Source organism: Tinamus guttatus, unplaced genomic scaffold, assembly GCF_059628265.1.
Source record: "Tinamus guttatus ecotype Peru unplaced genomic scaffold, ASM5962826v1 Tinamus_guttatus_pri_ptg000472l, whole genome shotgun sequence".
NCBI classification, from domain to species: domain Eukaryota; kingdom Metazoa; phylum Chordata; class Aves; order Tinamiformes; family Tinamidae; genus Tinamus; species Tinamus guttatus.
Window position 1 is genome coordinate 2,534,847 of NW_028289006.1, and position 21,952 is coordinate 2,556,798.

The following is a 21,952-nucleotide window of genomic DNA, read 5'->3' on the forward strand; positions in this document are numbered from 1 at the left end:
GTAGGTCAGAATGTAACATTTGGGCTCAATGTGTGGTTTTTTGTTGTTTTGTTTTCTTTTGTTTTTTAATCTTTTTATTTTTTCAATTAAAAAAAAATCTGGCTGCTTTTAGAGGCTGGTCAAGGCCTTTCTTTTCTGATCAAATCCAAAAATCACTGTAAGCAGTTTGCAGCTGCTCTTTTAAAAATAAAACAAAACAAAACAAAACAAAACAAAATAAAATAAAATAAAATAAAATAAAATAAAATAAAATAAAATAAAATAAAATAAAATAAAATAAAATATTTTTTATTGTCACTTTATGAGACTTTATAATTAAATACTTTTACAGTAATTAAAGGTGATTCTGACTTATAAATATTGTGATTTAAATATTCGGAGGTATTTGATGTACACTTAAGAAGAGGATTGTTTTTCTTTTCATTTAAAGAAAAGAATGGCATATTTTATGAAGCTTATGTACAAAATAGACTGTGTCCAAACACAGGTAAATATAGGTAAATGCATCTAGTCTGAAGCATTTCTTCATTCATTTCCTTATTACTTAACTTATCTGCACAGAAGAATCCAGATGACACCTTATTTTTTAAAAAAATGAATGTGATATACATTTGTGTATCTATATCTGTATGACTTTTTTTTCTACAGAACAGCTTCTAACTTGCTACCACCCCCTCCAAATAAAATAAAATAAAAATAATAATAAACACATAGACGATTTAAATTGATAAAACATTACAATAGCAGCTTATTCAGCATTTATAAGTGTTATCTAGTCATTGACAGCTTCTTCTTATAAGCAAAAACTATTTCAAAAATACCAAAATACTGCTTTCCACTTACAGAACACCAGCAAAAAGGAAGAGTCGTGACAACTTCCAGATATATTTCCAGAGTATATATATTCCTACGAAGGTCTCTTACTTCTCCAAAAAAAGAAATTCAGTGGAAATACTGTATCCTTAATAGTTAAAGATATGGTTAAGGGAGGCGATTCTTTATCCATATTCAAAGCTCAGACGTGATATTGTGTTACTTCCCTCTCTTTAAAACGATTTTACAGCAAAAATAATGAAGTTGACTCCTCAGTTTCTATTCTAATCGGGAGAAAACCCCCTAAAGAATGAGATTTCATTACGGGAGAGACTTTTTAGCGAAGAGTTGGATTTTAATTTAGAAGGAAAAACAAAAGTTAGCCGTTCCCGGTCTCTCTCTCGCTCCAGGACGCGGGGTAAAACACATCTTTTTTCACTCATCTCAGATCTCTGTAAGGGGGAACTCCCCCGAATGAAACTCCACGGTCTTATCTTTACGACTCTAAGAAGCTAGGGTGATTTCGTGGCAAATATTTTACAAAAAATATGAATTTATAACTCCGAAGAAACACAAACTGAGAGGAGGAAAGCTCTTCCTGGCTCACAGTTAGGCGGGCTCTGCAAAGCACCAATCACAGATCACCGCTTCGCTATAAATTCAGGCATCGGGGTTACTGTAGCCCAATTACTTTCTTTTGATTAGGAAGAAGTCTCTGCCGCGATGTCGGAGACAGCTCCCGTTGCCGCGCCCACGGTCGCGGCTCCCGGCGTCAAAGCCGCCGCCAAGAAGCCCAAGAAGGCGGCGGGCGGCTCCAAAGCCCGCAAGGCTTCGGGCCCCAGCGTCACCGAGCTCATCACCAAGGCCGTGTCCGCCTCCAAGGAGCGCAAGGGGCTCTCGCTGGCCGCGCTCAAGAAGGCGCTGGCGGCCGGCGGCTACGACGTGGAGAAGAACAACAGCCGCATCAAGCTGGGGCTCAAGAGCCTCGTCAACAAGGGCACCCTGGTGCAGACCAAGGGCACCGGCGCCTCCGGCTCTTTCCGGCTAAACAAGAAGCCCGGCGAGACCAAAGAGAAAGCGCCGAAGAAGCGCGCGGCGGCGGCAGCCAAGCCCAAGAAGGCGGCGGCCAAGAAGCCCGCGAGCGCCGCCAAGAAGCCCAAGAAGGCGGCGGCGGTGAAGAAGAGCCCCAAGAAAGCGAAGAAGCCGGCGGCTGCCGCGGCCAAGAAAGTTGCCAAGAGCCCCAAGAAGGCAGCGAAGGCTGCGAAGCCCAAAAAGGCAGCGAAGAGTCCGGCGAAAGCGAAAAAGGTTGTGCCCAAGGCTGCCAAGCCCAAGGCGACCAAGCCCAAGGCGACCAAGGCGAAGAAGGCAGCGCCCAAAAAGTGAAGTGTTAAAGTGGAAATACTTAAACCCAACGGCTCTTTTAAGAGCCACCCACGATTGTCCGAAAAAGGGCTGATACACTCAATCAGCGAACCCCGCGCCCGCAGAGGGGCTAACCACACACCACTACCCGTGTGGGAGGACATTGGTCTGTGCAGTGGATGGGACGCCGAACTTCCGGTCGTCGTTACGCTAAGACTTGGAAAAAAAAATAAAGTTTACATATCCTGGGAAACGTCTTTATTTTTTCGCAGCGCCACAAGACGATGTGTTTGTTAAAGGGACTCTTGAGGGCGGGAGCGGGGCGGGGGGGGAGTTGTGACGCACCGTGGCATACAGGTTTCTAGCGGCGCTTTAACTAGTGCCATTCCTAGCGCAGCCCAACAGTCTGCCGCACTCTGCAGTCCGCAGCTGCAAAGTCTCCGCACGGCTCCGCCGCGTCCTTGGCGATGACCTTTCCTCGCCGCAGCGCTGTCATGGGGCCGCGGGGCAGTTCCTAATTTCTACGTGACTTCACGGGTCTGCTGTTAGAAGGATAAGTTTGTCGGGGCGGGCGGAGCTACCAGTAGGGATCGTCCTCGCCTTGCTGCTGGAAGTGCCAGCGCCGGGAACCGCGATCAAGAGCCGCCGCCGCCGCTGCTGGATACGTGCGCCCGGGGCTCGGCGTCCGACCACAGCGCGGGGAGCCGCGGGACCAGGACGCACCGCCTTCGGCCGGGTCTGATTGGCTGATGGCGGAGACCGGAGCTGCCTATTGGACGACTGGGAACTTTCGAAAGGCCCGCGCTCCTCACCAGGGCAGAGGCGCTGGTGACCGCGGGACCGCGTTCCCCGGCAGGTTGTTCCTCCCAAAGCGCCTACCCAGGTTTAGCGGTGGCGTCACTCCTCCTAGTGTCCTCTCATGCAGTCTGTAATGCTGCCTCCTCTTACTCGGAATGGAAAACTTTTAATATTTGAGCATCCCAATATCAGTAAGAAAAACATTATCAGTCTTTTTTTTTTTTCTTTTTTTTTTTTTCTCTTGGGTGCTAAGGAGATTTGGGGAAATTCCTCCTTAATGACCCATTTAACAGTAATTATCGCTTAGCTCACACATCCATTCCGAATGAAGCTTAAAAGTAGTATTCATGTTTATTGAAAGAGATAAAGCAATAGTTGACAGCAGATAGGCACAAACTACCTTTTTAAAAAAAAAAAAAAAAAGATATGCATCAGTACAAACAGAAAAACTGATAAAGTGCAGTGGAAAAGATACTATTATTTATGACCGTATGCTCACTTATTTAAACGACCTATATAGTACCCATGTGTGTTAAAGCTCTTTTAAGGAGTTTGTGGGTGGCTCTTAAAAGAGCCTTTGGGTTAAAACAGACGGTCCAGGACGCTCTACTTGGAGCTGGTGTACTTGGTGACAGCCTTGGTGCCCTCGGAGACGGCGTGCTTGGCCAGCTCGCCGGGCAGCAGCAGCCGCACGGCCGTCTGGATCTCCCGCGACGTGATGGTGGAGCGCTTGTTGTAGTGCGCCAGGCGCGACGCCTCGCCGGCGATGCGCTCGAAGATGTCGTTCACGAAGGAGTTCATGATGCCCATGGCCTTGGACGAGATGCCCGTGTCCGGGTGCACCTGCTTCAGCACCTTGTACACGTAGATAGAGTAGCTCTCCTTGCGGCTCTTCTTGCGCTTCTTGTCACCCTTCTTCTGCGTCTTGGTCACCGCCTTCTTGGAGCCCTTCTTGGGCGCTGGTGCGGACTTAGCCGGCTCAGGCATTTTGTCAGGAAGAATCCGGATACCGCTCAGCGAGAACAGCAGCTAAAATGGCCGCGGTGTCCTTATTTATAGAGCTGTTATGCAAATATGAGGGCTCCAGACTGTGTAATATGATTGGGCGCTACTGTGGAGAGGCGTGCCATCGACCACGATTGGTTCAAAGAAGATCCGCCTTGTCATTGGCTGAGCTAATAGTGACTGCTGGTAGCCAATCGCGAGGAGCCAATCCCGCCCAGGGAAGGGATAAAAAGGGAAGGTTCTTTGCGTCATCACAAGTCTCTCAGATTCTTTTGCTGGAGTAGTCGTCGCGTTTACGCAGCAGCGCCAGTATGTCCGGCCGCGGGAAGCAAGGAGGCAAAGTGAGGGCGAAGGCCAAGTCCAGATCATCGCGGGCCGGGCTGCAGTTCCCCGTCGGTCGCGTTCATCGTCTGCTCCGGAAAGGTAACTACGCGGAACGAGTAGGAGCTGGAGCGCCTGTCTATATGGCGGCCGTGCTGGAGTACCTGACGGCCGAGATCCTGGAGCTGGCGGGCAACGCGGCGCGCGACAACAAGAAGACGCGCATCATCCCGCGCCACCTGCAGCTGGCCATCCGCAACGACGAGGAGCTCAACAAGCTGCTGGGCAAGGTGACCATCGCGCAGGGCGGCGTGCTGCCCAACATCCAGGCCGTGCTGCTGCCCAAGAAGACTGAGAGCCACAAAGCAAAAAGCAAGTAAACTTAGGAAAGCTCTTCAGATATTTCAAAACAAAGCATATAACCCAAAGGCTCTTTTCAGAGCCACCCACACAATCAAAAAAGAGTTGAGTTGCTTTCTTAGTGAAAGTGATGTGTGATTTATTTTGTGCTTGTGTTATTTTTAAGATGGAGTTAAGTGGGTGATTAAAAACTGCTTTTATAAAAAAAAAAAAGTCTGGAAATAATTTGATTCCTAACTTCAAAGAAAGAAAGAAAAGAAACTCTTCCAGGAATTTAATACTTACTTTGTGATTCCTGTGTAAGAGGTTTGCTAATCTGCTCTTTATTTTTGAGACATTTTCATTATTTTACTTCAAAAGCTACTTTGGGGATCAGTATCTTAAATGTGAAAGGATACAGCTTTTGTTTCATTTCCTAGCTATGTGGCGTGAAAGGAAATACAAGAATGCTCAGTCACGTGTTACTACATCTAAAAAAATAAAAGAAACCTGTCATTGTAGGCAGGCTTGTTTTTTTCTTAAAAGACATTGAACATCCTTGTCACTCTTTTTGTTCTTTTTGTTTGTTTGTTTTGTTATGTAGAATTGGTATTAGGCATTCTTAGGGGGAAACATTATATTTATTCAGATCCAAAAGTAGCCAGATCGGCACTGCACAGCACTGACTTCTTCCCACCCGGGAAACTCCTACAGCACTGCTAAATTCTAAGTTTAAGTGGGGTTTTTAATTGGGCCAGTCATTCCAATTGACTAACTCTGCCTAACTGTTGTTTTCTGACAGATCATTTAACCATGGGAATATTATTTGAATTCATCTTTTACTCCATTCACCCAAGCATCATCCAGAAGCACAGTAACAAATCCCTGTAGAGTCACTATTGTGGAGTGTGAGAAAGAGTGTCCAGCTGATGCCTCTTGTTAGGGTGTTCTCAGAGGCTCTATTTAATGGCAGAGGCTGTAGCACAACCTAATGAAGCCTCTAGCCCCCGGGTGTAGCACTGCTGCTCTGCCTGTCCTCTGTGGAAAATGAGGTCTGTCTGCTTTGGTCTTGGACCTTTGCCCTGGCTATAGCAGAGGCCTTATAGGTAACTCTCCCTGATATCTGAAAGTGGACATGAAGGATCAACTGAGAAAAGATAAATCCTGGTATGGTGACAGTGCCCATGTCTAATGATTTTGTTTTGAAATGTGTACAGTAACAGCGTGGTGCTGTTGCCACAATGCTGCTGCTTTGATCCTCATTAGCAGCAGCAACAGCAACTTATGTCCTGGCACTTGTATTTCCTGTTGAACTGTACTGATATAAAAGTTGTATTTTAGCATGCACATCAGTTCTGTCTCTAGAATAGTACTCTGCACATATGTGCATATGAGGAAACTGATCTCCAGACCAAAACACTCATAACTCGAGGAAGTTTGGATCCTCTGTATCCAGGACAGTGATTTCAACTTGAACAAGCTTGTATATATTGCAAGCAGAGGTAGGCGGTGCTGCTAGAGAGGCCCTGGCACATTTTTCAGTGCAAAAGTAAGTCCAGTGCAATACATAGAGTTCTTCCATTCAACCTGCAATTCACTGTTTCTTTAAAATCTTCTCAAGAATTTCTTATTTTAATCACTCAATTTCTGCTCACTTTAGTAAACTGAATTTCACACTCTTTTTTTTTCTATTTATTAATGTTCCTCATTCATTCTCAGCTACTAGTGATTTTATCTCACCCTGTGATGACATGACACTGGTGTTGCCTCTAAGCTTAATGCGAAGACATCCTGTATCCAACAGTCATCAAGCAATGTGGCACAGTGATGATAATGCTGGCAAATTTTTGGTTAGAAGATTAGTGCTTTACAGGCTGCAAGTGCTGTCTGAACAGAAATAATAAAAGTGAGTAGGTGAGTTTCACTACATAAATGCTTCTTACTTTTGAAAAAAAAAGGAAAAAAAGAGAGAGATCCATATCATATGATGCCTTAGTTAGCTGTATCACTTGATTCCAAGACCCTTTCCCTATTTGAAGAATGTGCAATATAAAAACTACAGATCAAGTATGTTTAGGGACAGCTTCATGATGTCAGTCTATATACCACAAATCTTAGAAGAAAAGAGATAAAATGTAAGTTTAAAAACATTTGCACCCCTGTCCAGGTTTACTTTCCCTGCAATATTAAAAATAATGCATTGTAAAATATTTGCATATAATTATTATAAATTTGCTTCTAATTTACAAATTGACATCTTTATTGTAGAAGTTAAAATTTAGATTTAAATTGCCATGTAAGCTCTCAATAGAATTAGAATAACTTTGCAGAAGTATGTGATTATCAATAGACAGGTGTCTTGATATTATTTTCTTAATGATATATTGTCATGTTTAGTTGTGCTGAAAAAAGATGGTGCTTTAAAATGTAAGTAATGGGGAAAAAATAGGCCACAGTTCTGACTGAAGCACATTGAGAAGCTATAATTAATAAATAATTAAATAAATAGGAAAGGAGAAGAGAAAAGAAAAGAGAGAGAGAGAGATTTGTGAAGTTTTCCTTTCTCATTTTATTTCTAGTACTATGTAATCCAAACTCACCAAGATTGTATTGTCTGGAATCTGGGGTGTGTGTGGGTGTGTGTTGGAAGAGTGCAAAGTGGGACAGTGCTCCCAGAATGTAGTAGAAGTAACTTTATTGAAAAATATATTCAGCAGTAATGTTTTCTTTCTGGATAAAATGCTTCTGGCTTAAAAATAAATAAAGCCATTAGAGAACTGACATTGTCAGTAACAAACTGTCAGGAGCTGTTTATATAGCCACTTAGAGTGACCTAAACATAAGACCACTTTGAGGAATGGGTTTGCAATTATTAACCTGTTAGCTAAAGTCTCAGCCCCTGCATGTCTCGAAAGTTGTCCTGAAATGCTTTCAAAAAGTATTCCAGAGTTTAAGTTACTAGAAGAACACTTACAAAAGGATGATATTGCATTTAGAGGCATCAATAAATAATGATTCTTATGGATTAAAATGTTTTCAGTAATTGCATAGGGTTTTGAGAATATAGAAGGTTGTTTAATGTTTTCTAATGTTCCTCTGTTTTAGGAAGCATGTCTAGACATTGAAATACAGGTTGTGGGGAATAAAGGATGTTTCTAACACTGAAGTGAAATTATAATGTCATATATCAGACTGCCATGTCTACTTGTACAGTACATTGCATTTTTGGAGGTTGGTATTAGTACATTCAGTTCAGTCACAGAGTGAATATAATCTCAACTAAATGTACTTTTGCCATCTAAAGTCATATGTATTTCTCTACTAACTGTAACATTTTTTACTTTTGTTCAAAAGAACAGTTTGAATGTAAACGGGATTCACAGGCCTAATTATAATTACAATCACACAAAAGATACTCATATTTATTCTGGATTATTGTAGTATAATAAAGGAAAACATCAGATGCATATTTTCCTGAATCTGAGAAGTATATGCTGCCAGGGTATATAGTGGACATTTTGCTCAGTTTTGTAAATTAAATTCAGCAAGTAAATCACATAATGTGTTTTTATGTATTTTTATGTATGTATTTAAGTGTTCTATATTTATGCATAATATATATGTGTAAGTAAACATTCACAATATATTTTGACACAAAGTACACAAGCATTACATATATTTATGCATAAATATATATGTATTCATAACATATTTGTAAATATGCATAAGTATTGATGTGTATAAAACAAAACTCCAAAACAGAATCTAGTGGTTATTCCAGAAAAGTAAACTGAAATATTGCTAGGACTTAAATTTAAGTAAAACAGGGACTTCTTAAAAAGAACTGAAAATGTTCATATATGAAGCAACAGAAGAAAGAAAAAATATGGAAAATCAGGGAAGCATTTTGATATGAAATATACTACAGCAGGGTATAAAACAACAGACCAATTAAATATGCAGAATGCAGAACACAGAGAATAAGTAAGTTAAATTTGGACAAAAAAATCAAAAAAATATTTTAAATATATCTTTAAATTGCATAAAATATAAAAATATTTAAAGTAATGTGAATTTTAACTATTACATCTTTTGAGTGGGTAAATTAGATGAAACACAAAATCATAGTGTATTAGGAATGAGTTGGTAACTCTTCTTATTATTCATTAATTTTATAAGTACAATTCAGCATTCCATAAAAATAATGAGTATATGCTGGGTTTATAAGTGAAAGAGTAAAAAGTACATAGCGTTTTTAGATAGCCCTTTAAGTAAATGTATATGTATGCTACTCATTTTTAGGAGTCATCCAAACATTCCCTTTTTTATTTGCTTGCTTGCTTGCTTTGTTGTCTTCTGGTGCGGTCTGTAATGTTTCCTTCAGCTTGCTGCAGTCAACTACACACTAGTGAGTGGTTTCTAGATCGGGGACTGTAATACAGTGACAAGGTAGAAGCAGCAGCGGCTGCTGAAGCCCAGGGCGGTGGGGTCATGGCAGGAGGGCCGTGGCAACCCAGAGAGCTCCAGCTACCGAGGCCTCAAGGCCGCATGTCCCAGGCTCGGCTGGTCCGTGGCGCCTCTCCGGCCGCTCGGAGCCGCAGCTGGCGCTCGCTCGCTCGCTCCGACCTGAGGGTCTCTCCGCTCGAAGGCGCTGGGGGCGTGAGCAGGGCGTCCGCGCGGAGGAAGGAACGACATTCCTGCGGCTGCACAGAACAAAGGGCTACACTGAAACGCGGAGAGAAGGGTCCAGAGCAAGGGAGGGGGACAAGGCGGGAAGGCACCGGGGCGAGGCGGAGCGAGGACGCCGGGCGAGGCGCCGCATTGGCCGGATTTTGCCGCAGATCCCGGCTCGGGCGGGAGGGCCGGGGGACGCCGCACCACGAAACCGCGTTCGCCCCCGCACCGGCCGCCCGCCAAGAGCTGCTCCCGGGAACCGGCTCGGCGGGGGACAGCGGCGGGGCGGGCTCGGAGCGTTCCCGGAGACACGGAGGAGGGCGGAGCGCACGGGGCGGTGGGGGGGGGGGCAGCCGGAGAAACGCGCGGCGGCGGCAACGAGGACCGCGAGCGGCAGAGGCAGAGGGCGCCGCGGGCGTGCGGGGCCTCCTCGCGGGGAGCCCTGGCCGAGGGGAGCAGGGGCCGCCCGGGGGCGGTGACCGGGGGGAAAAGGCGGAGACTGCGCCCGAGCGGCCGCCTCTCCGCCGGCCCCGCCCCTTGGCGGCGCAGTCCCCAACCAGGTCGGCTCCCACCCGCTATATTCCGCCCGCGCCGCCGCTGCTGTCACACTCGTGCTTAGCAGCGTAGGCGGCAGCATGTCCGGCAGGGGCAAGGGCGGCAAGGGGCTCGGCAAGGGCGGCGCCAAGCGCCACCGCAAGGTGCTGCGCGACAACATCCAGGGCATCACCAAGCCGGCCATCCGGCGCCTGGCTCGGCGCGGCGGCGTCAAGCGCATCTCGGGGCTCATCTACGAGGAGACGCGCGGCGTGCTCAAGGTGTTCCTGGAGAACGTGATCCGCGACGCCGTCACCTACACGGAGCACGCCAAGCGCAAGACGGTCACGGCCATGGACGTGGTGTACGCGCTCAAGCGCCAGGGCCGCACCCTCTACGGCTTCGGCGGCTAAAAGCGCTTTGTTTTGCTAAGCTACATTGTTACAACACCAAGGCTCTTTTCAGAGCCACCCACAAACTTCACAATAGGAGCTGCTTACTGTTCTCTAATGTTTATTGTTACAATTCTGATATATGTGGCTTTATTGTAACCTTCATTATAAGTTTTAAAATGCAACATACTTGTTTTAAAATTTGTCTTTAAAAACTGCTTAATCTATTGTGTGATATGTCAATATAGTATAGGGAAATGCCAATGTTTTATAGAGTTACATTAATAATAATTTAAGTATATTTCTGTGGAGATTAATTTCACTAGTGAAAGTAGCTCCCTGCTCACTGTACCTACAATGATTGAAAAGTAGCAGCACTGGAGCTGTAACACAGCAGGACAGAAGTGCTTGTAATCATGTTTGTGTCTTTTTCTCCCATAGGAAATGAACATTCACAGCCATTTCATTTGCATAGCATCCTTATATAGAAAGGGGTAGTTGCCATTTTCAAGGTTGTTGAGATTCTGCGAAGATCTTTGAAAGAAGATTTTGAAGATGCCTGAGCCAGCAAAATCCACTCTAGCACTGAAGATAGGCCTAAAGAAAGCTGTTACCAAGACGCAGAAAAAAGGTGACAAAAAGCGCAAGAAGAGCCGCAAGGAGAGCTACTCCATCTACATGTACATGGTGCTGAAGCAGGTGCACCCCGCCACAGGCATCTCGTCCAAGGCCATGGGCAACATCTTCAAGCGCATTGCCGGTGAGGGGTCACGCCCGGTGCACTACAACAAGCACTCCACCATCATGTCACATCTATTTTAACCCAAAGGCTCTTTTAAGAGCCACCCACAAACTTCTTGAAAGGGCTTTAACACACACGCGTGCTATATAGGTCATTTAAATAAGTGAGCATACAGTCATAAATAATAGTATCTTTTCCACTGCACTTTATTAATTTCTCACTGTTTGTACTGATGTTTATCTTAAAAATCTGCCCATAAAGCCACAAATTGTCTATCTGCTGTCAAATACTGTTTTATCTTTTTCAGTAAACACGAATGCTACTTTTAAGCTTCATTCGGAATGGGAGCGTGAACTAAGTGACAATTACTGTTAAAGCGGCCATTAAGCTGGTACCAGCTCCAAGCAAAAAAAGGTTGAAAGTAACAGCACCCCAACTGCTCTTTTAAGATCCCACCTCCCACCCACCGTTTCGTAATAAGCAGTGGGACTCCACTGGAGAACACTTTTAACATTTTAGGTTTAATACCAACTTAACCTTTCTTTTAAGTTCCAATAGAATTTTAAACTGGGGAAAAAAAAAACTCTCAGAATTTTACCTTGCTACAGTGACAAACAGCCTTTATTGTGAAGTTTGTGGGTGGCTCTGAAAAGAGCCTTGGTGTTGTAACAGTGTAGCTTAGCAAAACAAAGCGCTTTTAGCCGCCGAAGCCGTAGAGGGTGCGGCCCTGGCGCTTGAGCGCGTACACCACGTCCATGGCCGTGACCGTCTTGCGCTTGGCGTGCTCCGTGTAGGTGACGGCGTCGCGGATCACGTTCTCCAGGAACACCTTGAGCACGCCGCGCGTCTCCTCGTAGATGAGCCCCGAGATGCGCTTGACGCCGCCGCGCCGAGCCAGGCGCCGGATGGCCGGCTTGGTGATGCCCTGGATGTTGTCGCGCAGCACCTTGCGGTGGCGCTTGGCGCCGCCCTTGCCGAGCCCCTTGCCGCCCTTGCCCCTGCCGGACATGCTGCTGCCTGCGCTGCTAAGCACGAGTGTGACAGCAGCGGCGGCTCGGGCGGAATATAGGGGGTGGGAGCCGACCTGGTTGGGGACTGCGCCGCCAAGGGGCGGGGCCGGCGGAGAGGCGGCCGCTCGGGCGCAGTCTCCGCCTTTTCCCCCCGGTCACCGCCCCCGGGCGGCCCCTGCTCCCCTCGGCCAGGGCTCCCCGCGAGGAGGCCCCGCACGCCCGGGGCGCCCTCTGCCTCTGCCGCTCGCGGTCCTCGTTGCCGCCGCCGCGCGTTTCTCCGGCTGCCCCCCCCCCCCCCCCACCGCGCCGTGCGCGCCGCCCTCCTCCGTGTCTCCGGGAACGCTCCGAGCCCGCCCCGCCGCTGTCCCCCGCCGAGCCGGTTCCCGGGAGCAGCTCTTGGCGGGCGGCCGGCGCGGGGGCGAACGCGGTTTCGTGGTGCGGCGTCCCCCGGCCCTCCCGCCCGAGCCGGGATCTGCGGCAAAATCCGGCCAATGCGGCGCCTCGCCCGGCGTCCTCGCTCCGCCCTCTCCCCGGCCCTCTTTCTGGTTTCTATCTTTCCAGCGTTTTTCCTCATTTATTATTATAATCATAGGTCCGTATAACGGCCTATATCGGGTTTATTTATTTAAATAATTTCTGCCGTATATTTTCTCCTCCAAACTCTACTTTTTTTTCTTTTGGTGGCTCCTATAGTTTTTTAGAAGGAAGAAAGGAAAGAAAATGCTGATTGGTCATGGACAGATTTTTTTTCTCCCTTTAATATAATAGTTGCTGCTATGTGTGAATCATCAGCTTTTTTTTCGCATGCACGTACATTTATAAACACATGCATATGCTTTTTCTTACATTTACCAAGCAGGTTTGGCATCACTGAGAGGACAGCTAAGTGTCTTTTCTTCTTTCTCTTTCTCTCTCTTTTTTTTTTTCCAAGAGATGAAATGAAACTTTGAGAACACACTAAAATTGGGGGCATCATGTCCTAGGAATATTTCCTACTGAGGAAGCAAGAGATCCATTTGTTGTCAACATCTTGAAATGTAATGGAAAGCACACATTTTGAAATAATCTCACACTCCCCCTCAGTCTGACTCAGATTGAGTCCCACTCAATCTTTTTATTGATCAGGTACTAAATAAAGCAGGATTTCTCCTGATGCCTTTAAAGATTAGCATTAGAAACCAGTGTTTTGAATTTATTAATTCCCTGGCTTCAGGTAGAGAGCTAGTCAACCTAGTAAGCATTACTTTTCATCAAAAATAATATTTGCATAATTTATACTTTCATTAAACACAATTTCATATGCACCAAAGTACTTTGTAGGAGCTTGACATTTTAACTCCAAAAAAAAAAATCATTCTTATTAGGAAAGACTAAGCAAGCTAGGCCTGTTTAGCCTAGCGCATGCGCAGACTAAGACATGTCAAGACTGAGAGGGGATCTAATCAATATGTACAAATACCTGAGGGGTGAATGTAGAGAGGATGGGGCCCCACTCTTCTCGGTGGTGAGGGGTAACGAGTACAAGTTGAAATACAGGAAGTTCCATCTCCATGTGAGGAAGAACTTCTTTCCTGTGAAGGTGACAGAGCCCTGGAACAGGCTGCCCAGAGAGGTTGTGGAGACCTTCCAAATCTGCTTGGGTGTCACCCTGTGCCTCATGCTCCTGGTGTCCCTGCTGGAGCAGGAGGGTTGGACTAGATGATCTCTAGAGGTCCATTCCAGCCTCAACAATTTTGTGATTCTGCGCCTGGGTGATTGCGGATTCTTACTGAGTTTGGCAAATGGAAAAATGGATCAATGTTCCGTTTCCATTTAACACAGGAACATTAAAATAAACAGATATCAAGTTCTACAAGAAGAACTCAGCTGTTTTCGTCTGTTTTTTTTTTTTCTATTATTTGATTTTCACTTTGCCCGAGTTAGGTTTTTTATTTTGAGAACTCATACTAATATAAAGAATCTTCATCTTCATCCTTTTGCAATATCTGCTTGGAAAGCAGCAAATATGTTTCTTAGCCCTGTTCAAACACTTTAAACCTCCTTTTTATGAAATTGGGATGTGTCCTTGGGGCAAAACTACCAAGTAATCTATTTTATCATTCAGGTTACTGCCTGACTGATAACTGTGAGTGTGGCCACTAGGAAAGGATCATGGTCTATGTGTTTTTATTTTCTTCAAGTAAGGCCCTACTGGATTTCCTAGTTCGCTATCTTATTAACCACATTAGCAGTCAGATTTTACTATATTACTGCATTTGAATTATTTCATCTTTTACTATTGCAAGAGCCGTTAGGACCTTGCTGTCAGCCTCCAGTCAGAAGTAAAACATTAGTTAAGACTCTGGTTTTTACAGAGCAAAACCAGCAACTATAACGCAAAACAATAACCAGAAAGATTTATGAAGGCACCCGTATGCACAACAGATATAGGAAATTGATATAGGAATATGTGTGCAGGAGGAAGGGGGATGCAGTTACACAGGGACTGCCCTCTCTGTAGCAGTCAAGAGCCCAGAGGGCTCCCAAGAGCTTTGGGAGGTGCTCAGGGAAGTGCAGGTACAGGGGCTCTGCTGTCTGTGCTGCAAAAAGCGCAGTTCTGCACAGATACTGGGACACTGTGGTGAATTAAGGTTTTTACCCTGTAATTTCAACCAAGAAGCCTTTTATGAATAACCCTTAAATGTTGTTTCTGATGTGTTAAAGATATAAAGTATTGGTAATCAGAATGCTCTAGCATTTAAAATACTATATATTCTGAAATAATTCTACTATGGTTTTCAGTGTCATTCATTCCAGGTCCATCCAGCTTGATAAATCTAATAATTTCACAAGGGTAAGAACTTTCTATTTTGCCTAAGGCTAAACCTCCCAGAACATACAGGACAAAAATTGTATTTATATTATATACACACACATATTTATAAAATAATTGCTGCTCAGTCCTTAAGCAAATAATCAATATTGGCTGTATCACATTCGATTTCCATGTAGACAGAGCCTGCACTGCTGGGTGAACTCACAGTCTGCTCATTGTTATGTAGATAACAAGTTAAACAGCAAGAACTAGCCTGACAGTGCTGCTCACCTTATTACAATGTTCAGGCACTGACTGTGGAGATGGAGAGTCCTGTTTTGTCTGGGCAAGTTTTTGCAAGTCTAAACTGAGATTATCAAAGTAGCCTGTCTTAGCAAGACAGTGATCTCCTACTCATTTTAATTGGAACTTGTGTAGTAATCACTTCTCTCAATGACCTTGAAAAGGTCATTCTCTGCCAAATTCATTTAAATAAGTGTGTGCACGCACACACAGACGATTGTTATAAACAAAAATAAATCTGTTTCCTCTACTCTGGAGATATCCTGGGAAGGCCAGCACTGGCAGGACTAAGGAAAACAGGAAAATGAACAGACAGGTGTCATTTTAGTCATGAACAGACACTTTTTTTCTTTTTTTTTAATTTAAGAAAAAAGGCTTTATAACTAACCTGAACTGTAGCCAGCATATTTCATTCATAGCATGTCCTTTAAACTCTGTGCGAGAGTGATTTTAATATTCAGTATGTTGACTTCAGCAAAGTATAGGGCAACTCTCATGCAAATATCCTTTATCAGCACATTGTCAGAATATTATCTGCTAGAATCTAGTTCTTGGGGAGTGTCCCAAGTGCTCTACTATCTTTACATGAGCCAGAAAGATTAGGAATACTCTCTTGCAATGTTTACATTCAGCTAATTGAAGGTTAGCATTGTTTCTGAAGTGTACTGGAAAATTGCACTTTTGTTTGTTTTCTTGTTATTTGATTCTTTTTGGCATTTCTCGAAAGGCTGAGTCACAAAAGTCAACCTTCCTTATTTTTGTGATTATAGCATGGATTAATCTTGCAATTTGTGCATATCATGCTAACATCTATGGAGGAATACCGTATAGATTTTCAAGTTTTGCTTAAATCTGAGCACTTAGAGTGATCACTCTCCTTACGGACTATCCTCCTTCTTAGAGGCCTCACAAATTGAAGTTATTCAAGTCATCATTTCACCTTTCATACTATCAGATAGTCCCTCCTGATGAATGACTGTTGTGTGTTTTATAATATGAAAAAAGTGTGGTGGGGGGGAGGCAGGGACACATGCAGAGAGCAGGTGGATCCTTTGCACTAACAGCTCAACAGCTCATAATGGTACCTTGAACATTTATGATATGGGAAAGGAGTATAAACAAAGTATTGGGGAGTTTTCAGAGAAAGAGAGGTGGATCAGGATAAAGGTAACAGAACTGTAAAAAAGATATGTAGCAGATATGATCAACATACTAAAAATTCTAACTGTATTTAGTCTCCACTTGTGCATTAGTGTTTTTTGGAATGGGAGACTTAGCACAGGATAGTAATGATTTGCAAACATGAATTGATCAAGTCTGGTGACACATTTTCTTTAGAACCTTCACTATTCTATGCTGGAAACTTGCTCTAGTTCTCCAGGATACAACTTTCATAAGAGAGGGGGCCAGTTCCGAAAATGAAGCCATTGGCCTGGTGCTCTCCATGATTAAGCTAATCTGATGTTAAGGAGAAGAAAGAAAAAACCAACAAACAAAAATAGAAAAAGGGGAAAAAAAAAAGGGAAAAAATCTCGCCTGCTGCACTCTGAAATTCTCCAAAAATACTACAAAAGCTTGCAACTTGTCACTATCAGGAATTTAACTAAAGTGATAACTACCTTTCAGAAGCTGCAGTTTTTCAAAATGCATTAGCAATTAATGATGCATATACATGTCTTAATTTGGAATTCATAAAATCATCAGTTCTGTTCCTTCGCTCTACACGTGATGAATCGTAGGTGGTAGCTCTTGAATTCATCAGTAGAAAGCAGTTGTAGAAAATGGTATTGTAGCACTGTAGCAAATGATGTAACAAAGCTCAAAACAACAATATATAAATATATAAAAATATATAAAGAGGGGAGAGCAATTTCATTTCAAAGAAATGTGATTGTGCACATGCAGTCTAAAACACAGACACACAAGAAAAGCAGATAGACCCAAGAAAAACATGTGTCCCAGTGAGCTGGTTAGGGTTGCTTGCAGGACAAGGAATGATAACTGAGCCCTCATCAGGTCTCTGGGAGCTAAGGGGAGGGAAGAAAAAGCCTTATTTTGAATATGATATGCTTGTCTTTGAATGTGCCTCTTGTAGGAGTTAAAAGCTAAAAGCAATTCCAATCTTTTGTCTCTCCATCCTTCAAACTGAGCTCATAGTTCTCTGTTGCTATGAAATAACATCGCACTGGTTTATATAATATGTTGCTTGAGTAGGTTGTCTTTGTATTAGCCATAGGTCACAGCTTTGCCAAGACTGCAGTTTTCTGTTTCACTGGGAGCTCATAGTAAGCAGCTGGTTGCTCTTCCTAAAACTCATAGGATTAGGATATTACTGTGATAAGTTTTGTTTCCAGGGGGTTTAAAAAAATGCCCAGGCTACCAGGAAAAATGAGATTGACCTTTCGTAGGCACCAGTCTTAGACTTCACTGTTTGTGGTTACTGTAGAATATAAACAGAGGATCAACTCTATGAGGCCGCTAGGAAAAGGATGCCACCCTGTGCCACATGCTCTAGGTGTCCCTGCTGGAGCAGTGAAGTTGGACTACATGATCTCTTAGAGGTCTCTTCCAACATTAAACATTCTGTAATTCTGTGAAAAGGGACTTGCAAAAAGAATGTGATAGGAAGTTTTATCTCCAGCTGCTGATTTGCTTAGAAACTCTCATATCATTTTACAATAGCTAGTTCAGATTAAGAACTCACTCTTTCTCCATGCAGAAAATATATATATTCCAGATAACTTAAATGTCTAAAGTAGAGCTGATTTTGAATTTTTAGAGAAAAGGGTGCTTTCACCCAACAATGATGATTGATTAAAGCTGCAGCACATTGTACAAATGCGGTTTCATAAATTCCTGATGAAAATTAGGAAGAATTCCAAATAATCTCAGTGATTATATACCATTTTACCTATTAATTGTGAGAGGTTATGTTCTTAGTAGGCATGATTTCAGCTAGATCTTCCTAAGCACCAGACCACTCACAGAAATTGGAAAATCAGCCAGGAACTAACATCTCACAGAACAGTTAAAGTTGCCAGCAAAAGCACCTTATGTGACTATGAGACAGCAGATTTCAAGGCATCCCTCGGCTAGCGAGCAAGCTGCTCTTGCATGTAGCCAGCTTTTACCTGACGGGATTCATCAGGTCAAGCTCCATTCTATAAAAAGAGAGATGCTGCTGATACTAGAGGAACTTACATTTTCTTCTATCTTTGAATTAGGAAATCTTCCACAACAGCTGTCCCTCTTAACACTGGAAAACCTTAGAGTCAAATGGTTTAATGCTCTTTCTAAGCAGTAGTGTTTCAGTCTTGCCTGATATTCAAGTTTCCCCTGAACTCACATGCCACATGCATGACTCAACTCTATACAGACCAAAAGGATTCCTGCAAGGGTTTAATCACTTTTTAGTTGTAATAACACCCTTCATAAAAGTTAGAGTCAGTCTATTCCAACTTGTAGCAACTGCTGCAACTGTACACAGAATGCACAAAAATGCATTCTTACTACTTGCTAAATTAATTCTCTGGAATGAGTTTAGATTATTATTAGTGTAAAAAAAGAAAAAAGCCTTGCAGGCCTATTCCATTTGCAGTTAGAATGGAGGGAGGCATAATTGATTATTGTCAAATACACAGTTACAGAATGACCTAGAGTAACCCAATTTTTATCAAAACAAGACAGTCTTCAAAATAGTATCAATTATAGTGTTTAAGAGAAAATATTACTCTCCTCCTGTCACATTCCTCCTATAAGATTTATTCCCTAATTTTGCAAATAAGCAAGGTTTCTGCTCAAATCCTTACTGAAATGTAATCATTCTAATTGTTTGTTAGTATTCGACATTAAATATTTACTTAAATAGCAAAATAGCAGAGATAGACATTTTAGTTGATTAACATTATTAAACTTATCATAAACTTGGTAATACTATAACAGGTAGGTTTAGATCATGGGTAAAAATAGATTCCTCTGCATCAAGCAGACAGAGAAAATGCATTTAGTTTGTATAGTCATTTCTGCAACTATATCACATTCACAGCAGTAATCATTTCTGCAACCATCCTATCACAAAAAAAAAAAAAAAAAAAAACACACACCCAAAACACAAACCTTTTATCAATAACCAAAAGCTGCAGCAGGAGTATGAATCTACATAGATTTAGTTCCCAAAGAGTTATTGTGGAACCATTTTCCCCCTCTGATAATTCTTTGCACTTAAGCAGTAGAAAATGGCTGAAAGCAAGGCGGGAGGAAAAAAAAAAAAAAAAAAAAAAGAGAGAGAGAGAGAGAGAGAGAGAAAGAAAATGGTGTGTCAAGGAACTTGATTGGTCAGATTTTGCTGCAGAGTACAAATTCCTGAAACAGAGAAAGGAACACTTTCTAAAGGTGAAATGACACAGCAATTAAGAGAAAAGGAATATTCTTACAGCATCAGGCACTGAAAGACATTTGTTTCCTCTGCGTAACACTATGTAGCACCTTACTGATGCTTAATAAAAGCTCCATTCACTTCAGTTCAACACTTTCCCAGCTCTTTATTTCAAGCATTATTTTGCTGCTGCGGTTGACCACTGAACATCTGAAATTATACTGTGTTAGCTGTATTGAAAAATAAAGTCTGAAAGTCAGCAGTCATTTTTAAAAACTACATTTTCAAGGGACAGGGTTGTTAAACAGAAGGTCAAGGGGTTGTGCAACTGCATACTAAACTGTAGTCAGGGAGAAATCCCACTTTCCAGATATTGCTCGCTAGAACCATTGACCATTCTGGGTGGTTAATTATTTAACATAGGAATCTAGTAGGAAAGTCTATTTCAATATAAAGTTTTTAGCCATCTCGCACAAATATTCCCAGATAAAATATTTTCTCTGTGCCGAGTTCAATAAATACAGCCGAGATTCAGTAAACATCGCATACAAATGGAGAGGAGAGAAAAAAAAAAAAAAAAAAAAAAAAGCGATCCAAATAGTCGCCTATGGATATTCAGCTAGAACACGGGCAGCAGTCAAGGATCACATGGCAGCATAAACTGCACCTCTTTAGCAACTGAGGTCTCAGTGTCCCTCCCGTCCAGAAAGCGTTTTCTCCCGCGAATAAACTAACAGAGAACGCTTGAGAAGCGCCGGTGTCCAGGGACATCCCTCACAGCAGGGGCACTCGCATCACCGGAGACAACAGGGAAAAAACAGCATGGGGTGGGGGAGGGAGGCCCACTGCCTGGTTGTCTGGAAAGACAGAAATGGACTTCTTACTGCTTCAGAAAATGAAAGGGGGAAGGAAATGGACTAAAGCAAATAATTTTTAAAAAAGCTCCAGCTTATCTTGCCCCTAAAGGAAAAAAAAAATCTGTGAGGGTGAGCAAATGATTCTGTACAGTCTGGTCACACAAGGAATTTACTATGAATGTCTTTAAAAACAGTTTAACCACAAAAGAAATAAAGCAAAGCCTTTTTAAAGTTTCAGCATCACCTTTAGCTGAATAACTGTTTGTAGTTGTGATTTTCTCTCTAATATTACTCACGACACATTTCGCATCTGCAGCCTTCAAAGATTTCTAGCCTAAAGACATGTACACTCACAAGCAGCATTAAAACTAAACAGCAGTTAGTTTTACTACTTTGGTCAGCTCCCTGTCCCGCTCAACATCTTTGGTATATGATCTTCACATTTAGTCTTACCGTGACAAAACGGGTAGGAGCCCTGGAGAAGAAAGGAAGGAAGGAAAAAAAAAAAAAAAAAAAAACACACTAGTAAACCAATCCTTCCCTAGCACATACTAAGACTTACAGCTCTTTCTTGTGCCAATGTGGTGGCTCTTAAAAGAGCCTTTGGGTTTTCGATAGTCTGACAAAACTGATAAAGGTCGGGCTACTAGACGCTTAAGCACGCTCGCCACGGATGCGCCGGGCGAGCTGGATGTCCTTGGGCATGATGGTGACGCGCTTGGCGTGGATGGCGCACAGGTTGGTGTCCTCGAAGAGCCCCACCAGGTAGGCCTCGCTCGCCTCCTGCAGCGCCATCACGGCCGAGCTCTGGAAGCGCAGGTCCGTCTTGAAGTCCTGCGCGATCTCGCGCACCAGCCGCTGGAAGGGCAGCTTGCGGATCAGCAGCTCCGTCGACTTCTGGTAGCGCCGGATCTCGCGCAGCGCCACCGTGCCGGGCCGGTAGCGGTGCGGCTTCTTCACGCCGCCCGTGGCCGGCGCGCTCTTGCGGGCCGCCTTGGTGGCCAGCTGCTTGCGCGGCGCCTTCCCGCCCGTCGACTTACGCGCCGTCTGCTTCGTACGCGCCATGGCCGGAGCTGCTGCAGGAGTCCGAGCACCAACCCAGGGGAAGCTGTGGGGCTGGCAGCGGCGGAGCCCGCTATTTATAGACACCCGTGCGCCCTGATTGGCCAGGGAGGAGGCGCCAATTCCATTGGGTGATTCGAAGGGTTGGAGAAGCCCGCGCTCTGCCAAGTGGAGCGGGGCGGGGCAGGACGGGGTGACGCGGCCCCCGCTGCCCCTCCTCCCTCGCGCGCAGGATCCGCGCCCCGCTCCGGGTTCCTTTCGACCCCTGGCTCTGCGCCAAGGGCCGAGGCGGGAGAAATTTCAAATAAAGCAGTCAGCGACCCGCTTGTACGGAGCGCTTTTCAGCTCCCAGAAGAGACATTTCTATCGCTGCTCAAGCTGCTGGGCTCGTATCTGACTGCCAAGGATAGATGCAAAACTGGCAGGCTTGTGGGGTGGGGGCGGAAATCGAAATTTGCTTATTATGTTTTTCTACTTAATGTTCAGCAAAGGTCTGCTTCTCATTCGGTCTTTTATTCCTTAAAGCTCGTTATTTCTTTATTATTCCCTTATCTTCTTTCACTTATCTGTC

The 21,952-nt window shown here is 43.9% G+C and overlaps 6 protein-coding genes across 6 annotated transcripts; 3 read left to right on the forward strand and 3 right to left on the reverse strand.

Moving 5' to 3' along the window:
- Positions 1–1,499: 1,499 nt before the first annotated feature.
- LOC104574920 (histone H1.01) lies at positions 1,500–2,240 on the forward strand. The gene has a single exon (XM_010222226.2). It carries the CDS (start codon positions 1,537–1,539, stop codon positions 2,194–2,196), a length of 660 nt encoding a protein of 219 aa, XP_010220528.2. The 5' UTR covers positions 1,500–1,536; the 3' UTR covers positions 2,197–2,240.
- A 1,284-nt stretch (positions 2,241–3,524) lies between these two features.
- On the reverse strand, positions 3,525–3,988 carry LOC104574919 (histone H2B 1/2/3/4/6). The gene has a single exon (XM_010222225.2). The coding sequence runs from the start codon at positions 3,958–3,960 to the stop codon at positions 3,580–3,582; it is 381 nt and encodes a 126-aa protein (XP_010220527.1). The 5' UTR covers positions 3,961–3,988; the 3' UTR covers positions 3,525–3,579.
- Positions 3,989–4,270: 282 nt separating this feature from the next.
- Positions 4,271–4,740, forward strand: LOC104574917 (histone H2A.J). The gene has a single exon (XM_010222224.2). The coding sequence runs from the start codon at positions 4,290–4,292 to the stop codon at positions 4,677–4,679; it is 390 nt and encodes a 129-aa protein (XP_010220526.1). The 5' UTR covers positions 4,271–4,289; the 3' UTR covers positions 4,680–4,740.
- A 5,207-nt stretch (positions 4,741–9,947) lies between these two features.
- On the forward strand, positions 9,948–10,261 carry LOC148593000 (histone H4). The gene has a single exon (XM_088532977.1). It carries the CDS (start codon positions 9,948–9,950, stop codon positions 10,257–10,259), a length of 312 nt encoding a protein of 103 aa, XP_088389103.1. The 3' UTR covers positions 10,260–10,261.
- A 1,414-nt stretch (positions 10,262–11,675) lies between these two features.
- Positions 11,676–12,001, reverse strand: LOC104577411 (histone H4). Its single transcript, XM_010224870.2, has one exon. The coding sequence runs from the start codon at positions 11,987–11,989 to the stop codon at positions 11,678–11,680; it is 312 nt and encodes a 103-aa protein (XP_010223172.1). The 5' UTR covers positions 11,990–12,001; the 3' UTR covers positions 11,676–11,677.
- Positions 12,002–20,908: 8,907 nt separating this feature from the next.
- Positions 20,909–21,391, reverse strand: LOC104577406 (histone H3). The gene has a single exon (XM_010224865.2). The coding sequence runs from the start codon at positions 21,382–21,384 to the stop codon at positions 20,974–20,976; it is 411 nt and encodes a 136-aa protein (XP_010223167.1). The 5' UTR covers positions 21,385–21,391; the 3' UTR covers positions 20,909–20,973.
- Positions 21,392–21,952: the final 561 nt, after the last annotated feature.

What these genes read in the sequence shown, in the direction of transcription:
- LOC104577406 (XM_010224865.2), bottom strand. Translation starts at nt 21,384, where the DNA reads ATGGCGCGTACGAAGCAGACGGCGCGTAAGTCGACGGGCGGGAAGGCG.
- LOC104577411 (XM_010224870.2), bottom strand. Translation starts at nt 11,989, where the DNA reads ATGTCCGGCAGGGGCAAGGGCGGCAAGGGGCTCGGCAAGGGCGGCGCC.
- LOC104574917 (XM_010222224.2), top strand. Translation starts at nt 4,290, where the DNA reads ATGTCCGGCCGCGGGAAGCAAGGAGGCAAAGTGAGGGCGAAGGCCAAG.
- LOC104574919 (XM_010222225.2), bottom strand. Translation starts at nt 3,960, where the DNA reads ATGCCTGAGCCGGCTAAGTCCGCACCAGCGCCCAAGAAGGGCTCCAAG.
- LOC148593000 (XM_088532977.1), top strand. Translation starts at nt 9,948, where the DNA reads ATGTCCGGCAGGGGCAAGGGCGGCAAGGGGCTCGGCAAGGGCGGCGCC.
- LOC104574920 (XM_010222226.2), top strand. Translation starts at nt 1,537, where the DNA reads ATGTCGGAGACAGCTCCCGTTGCCGCGCCCACGGTCGCGGCTCCCGGC.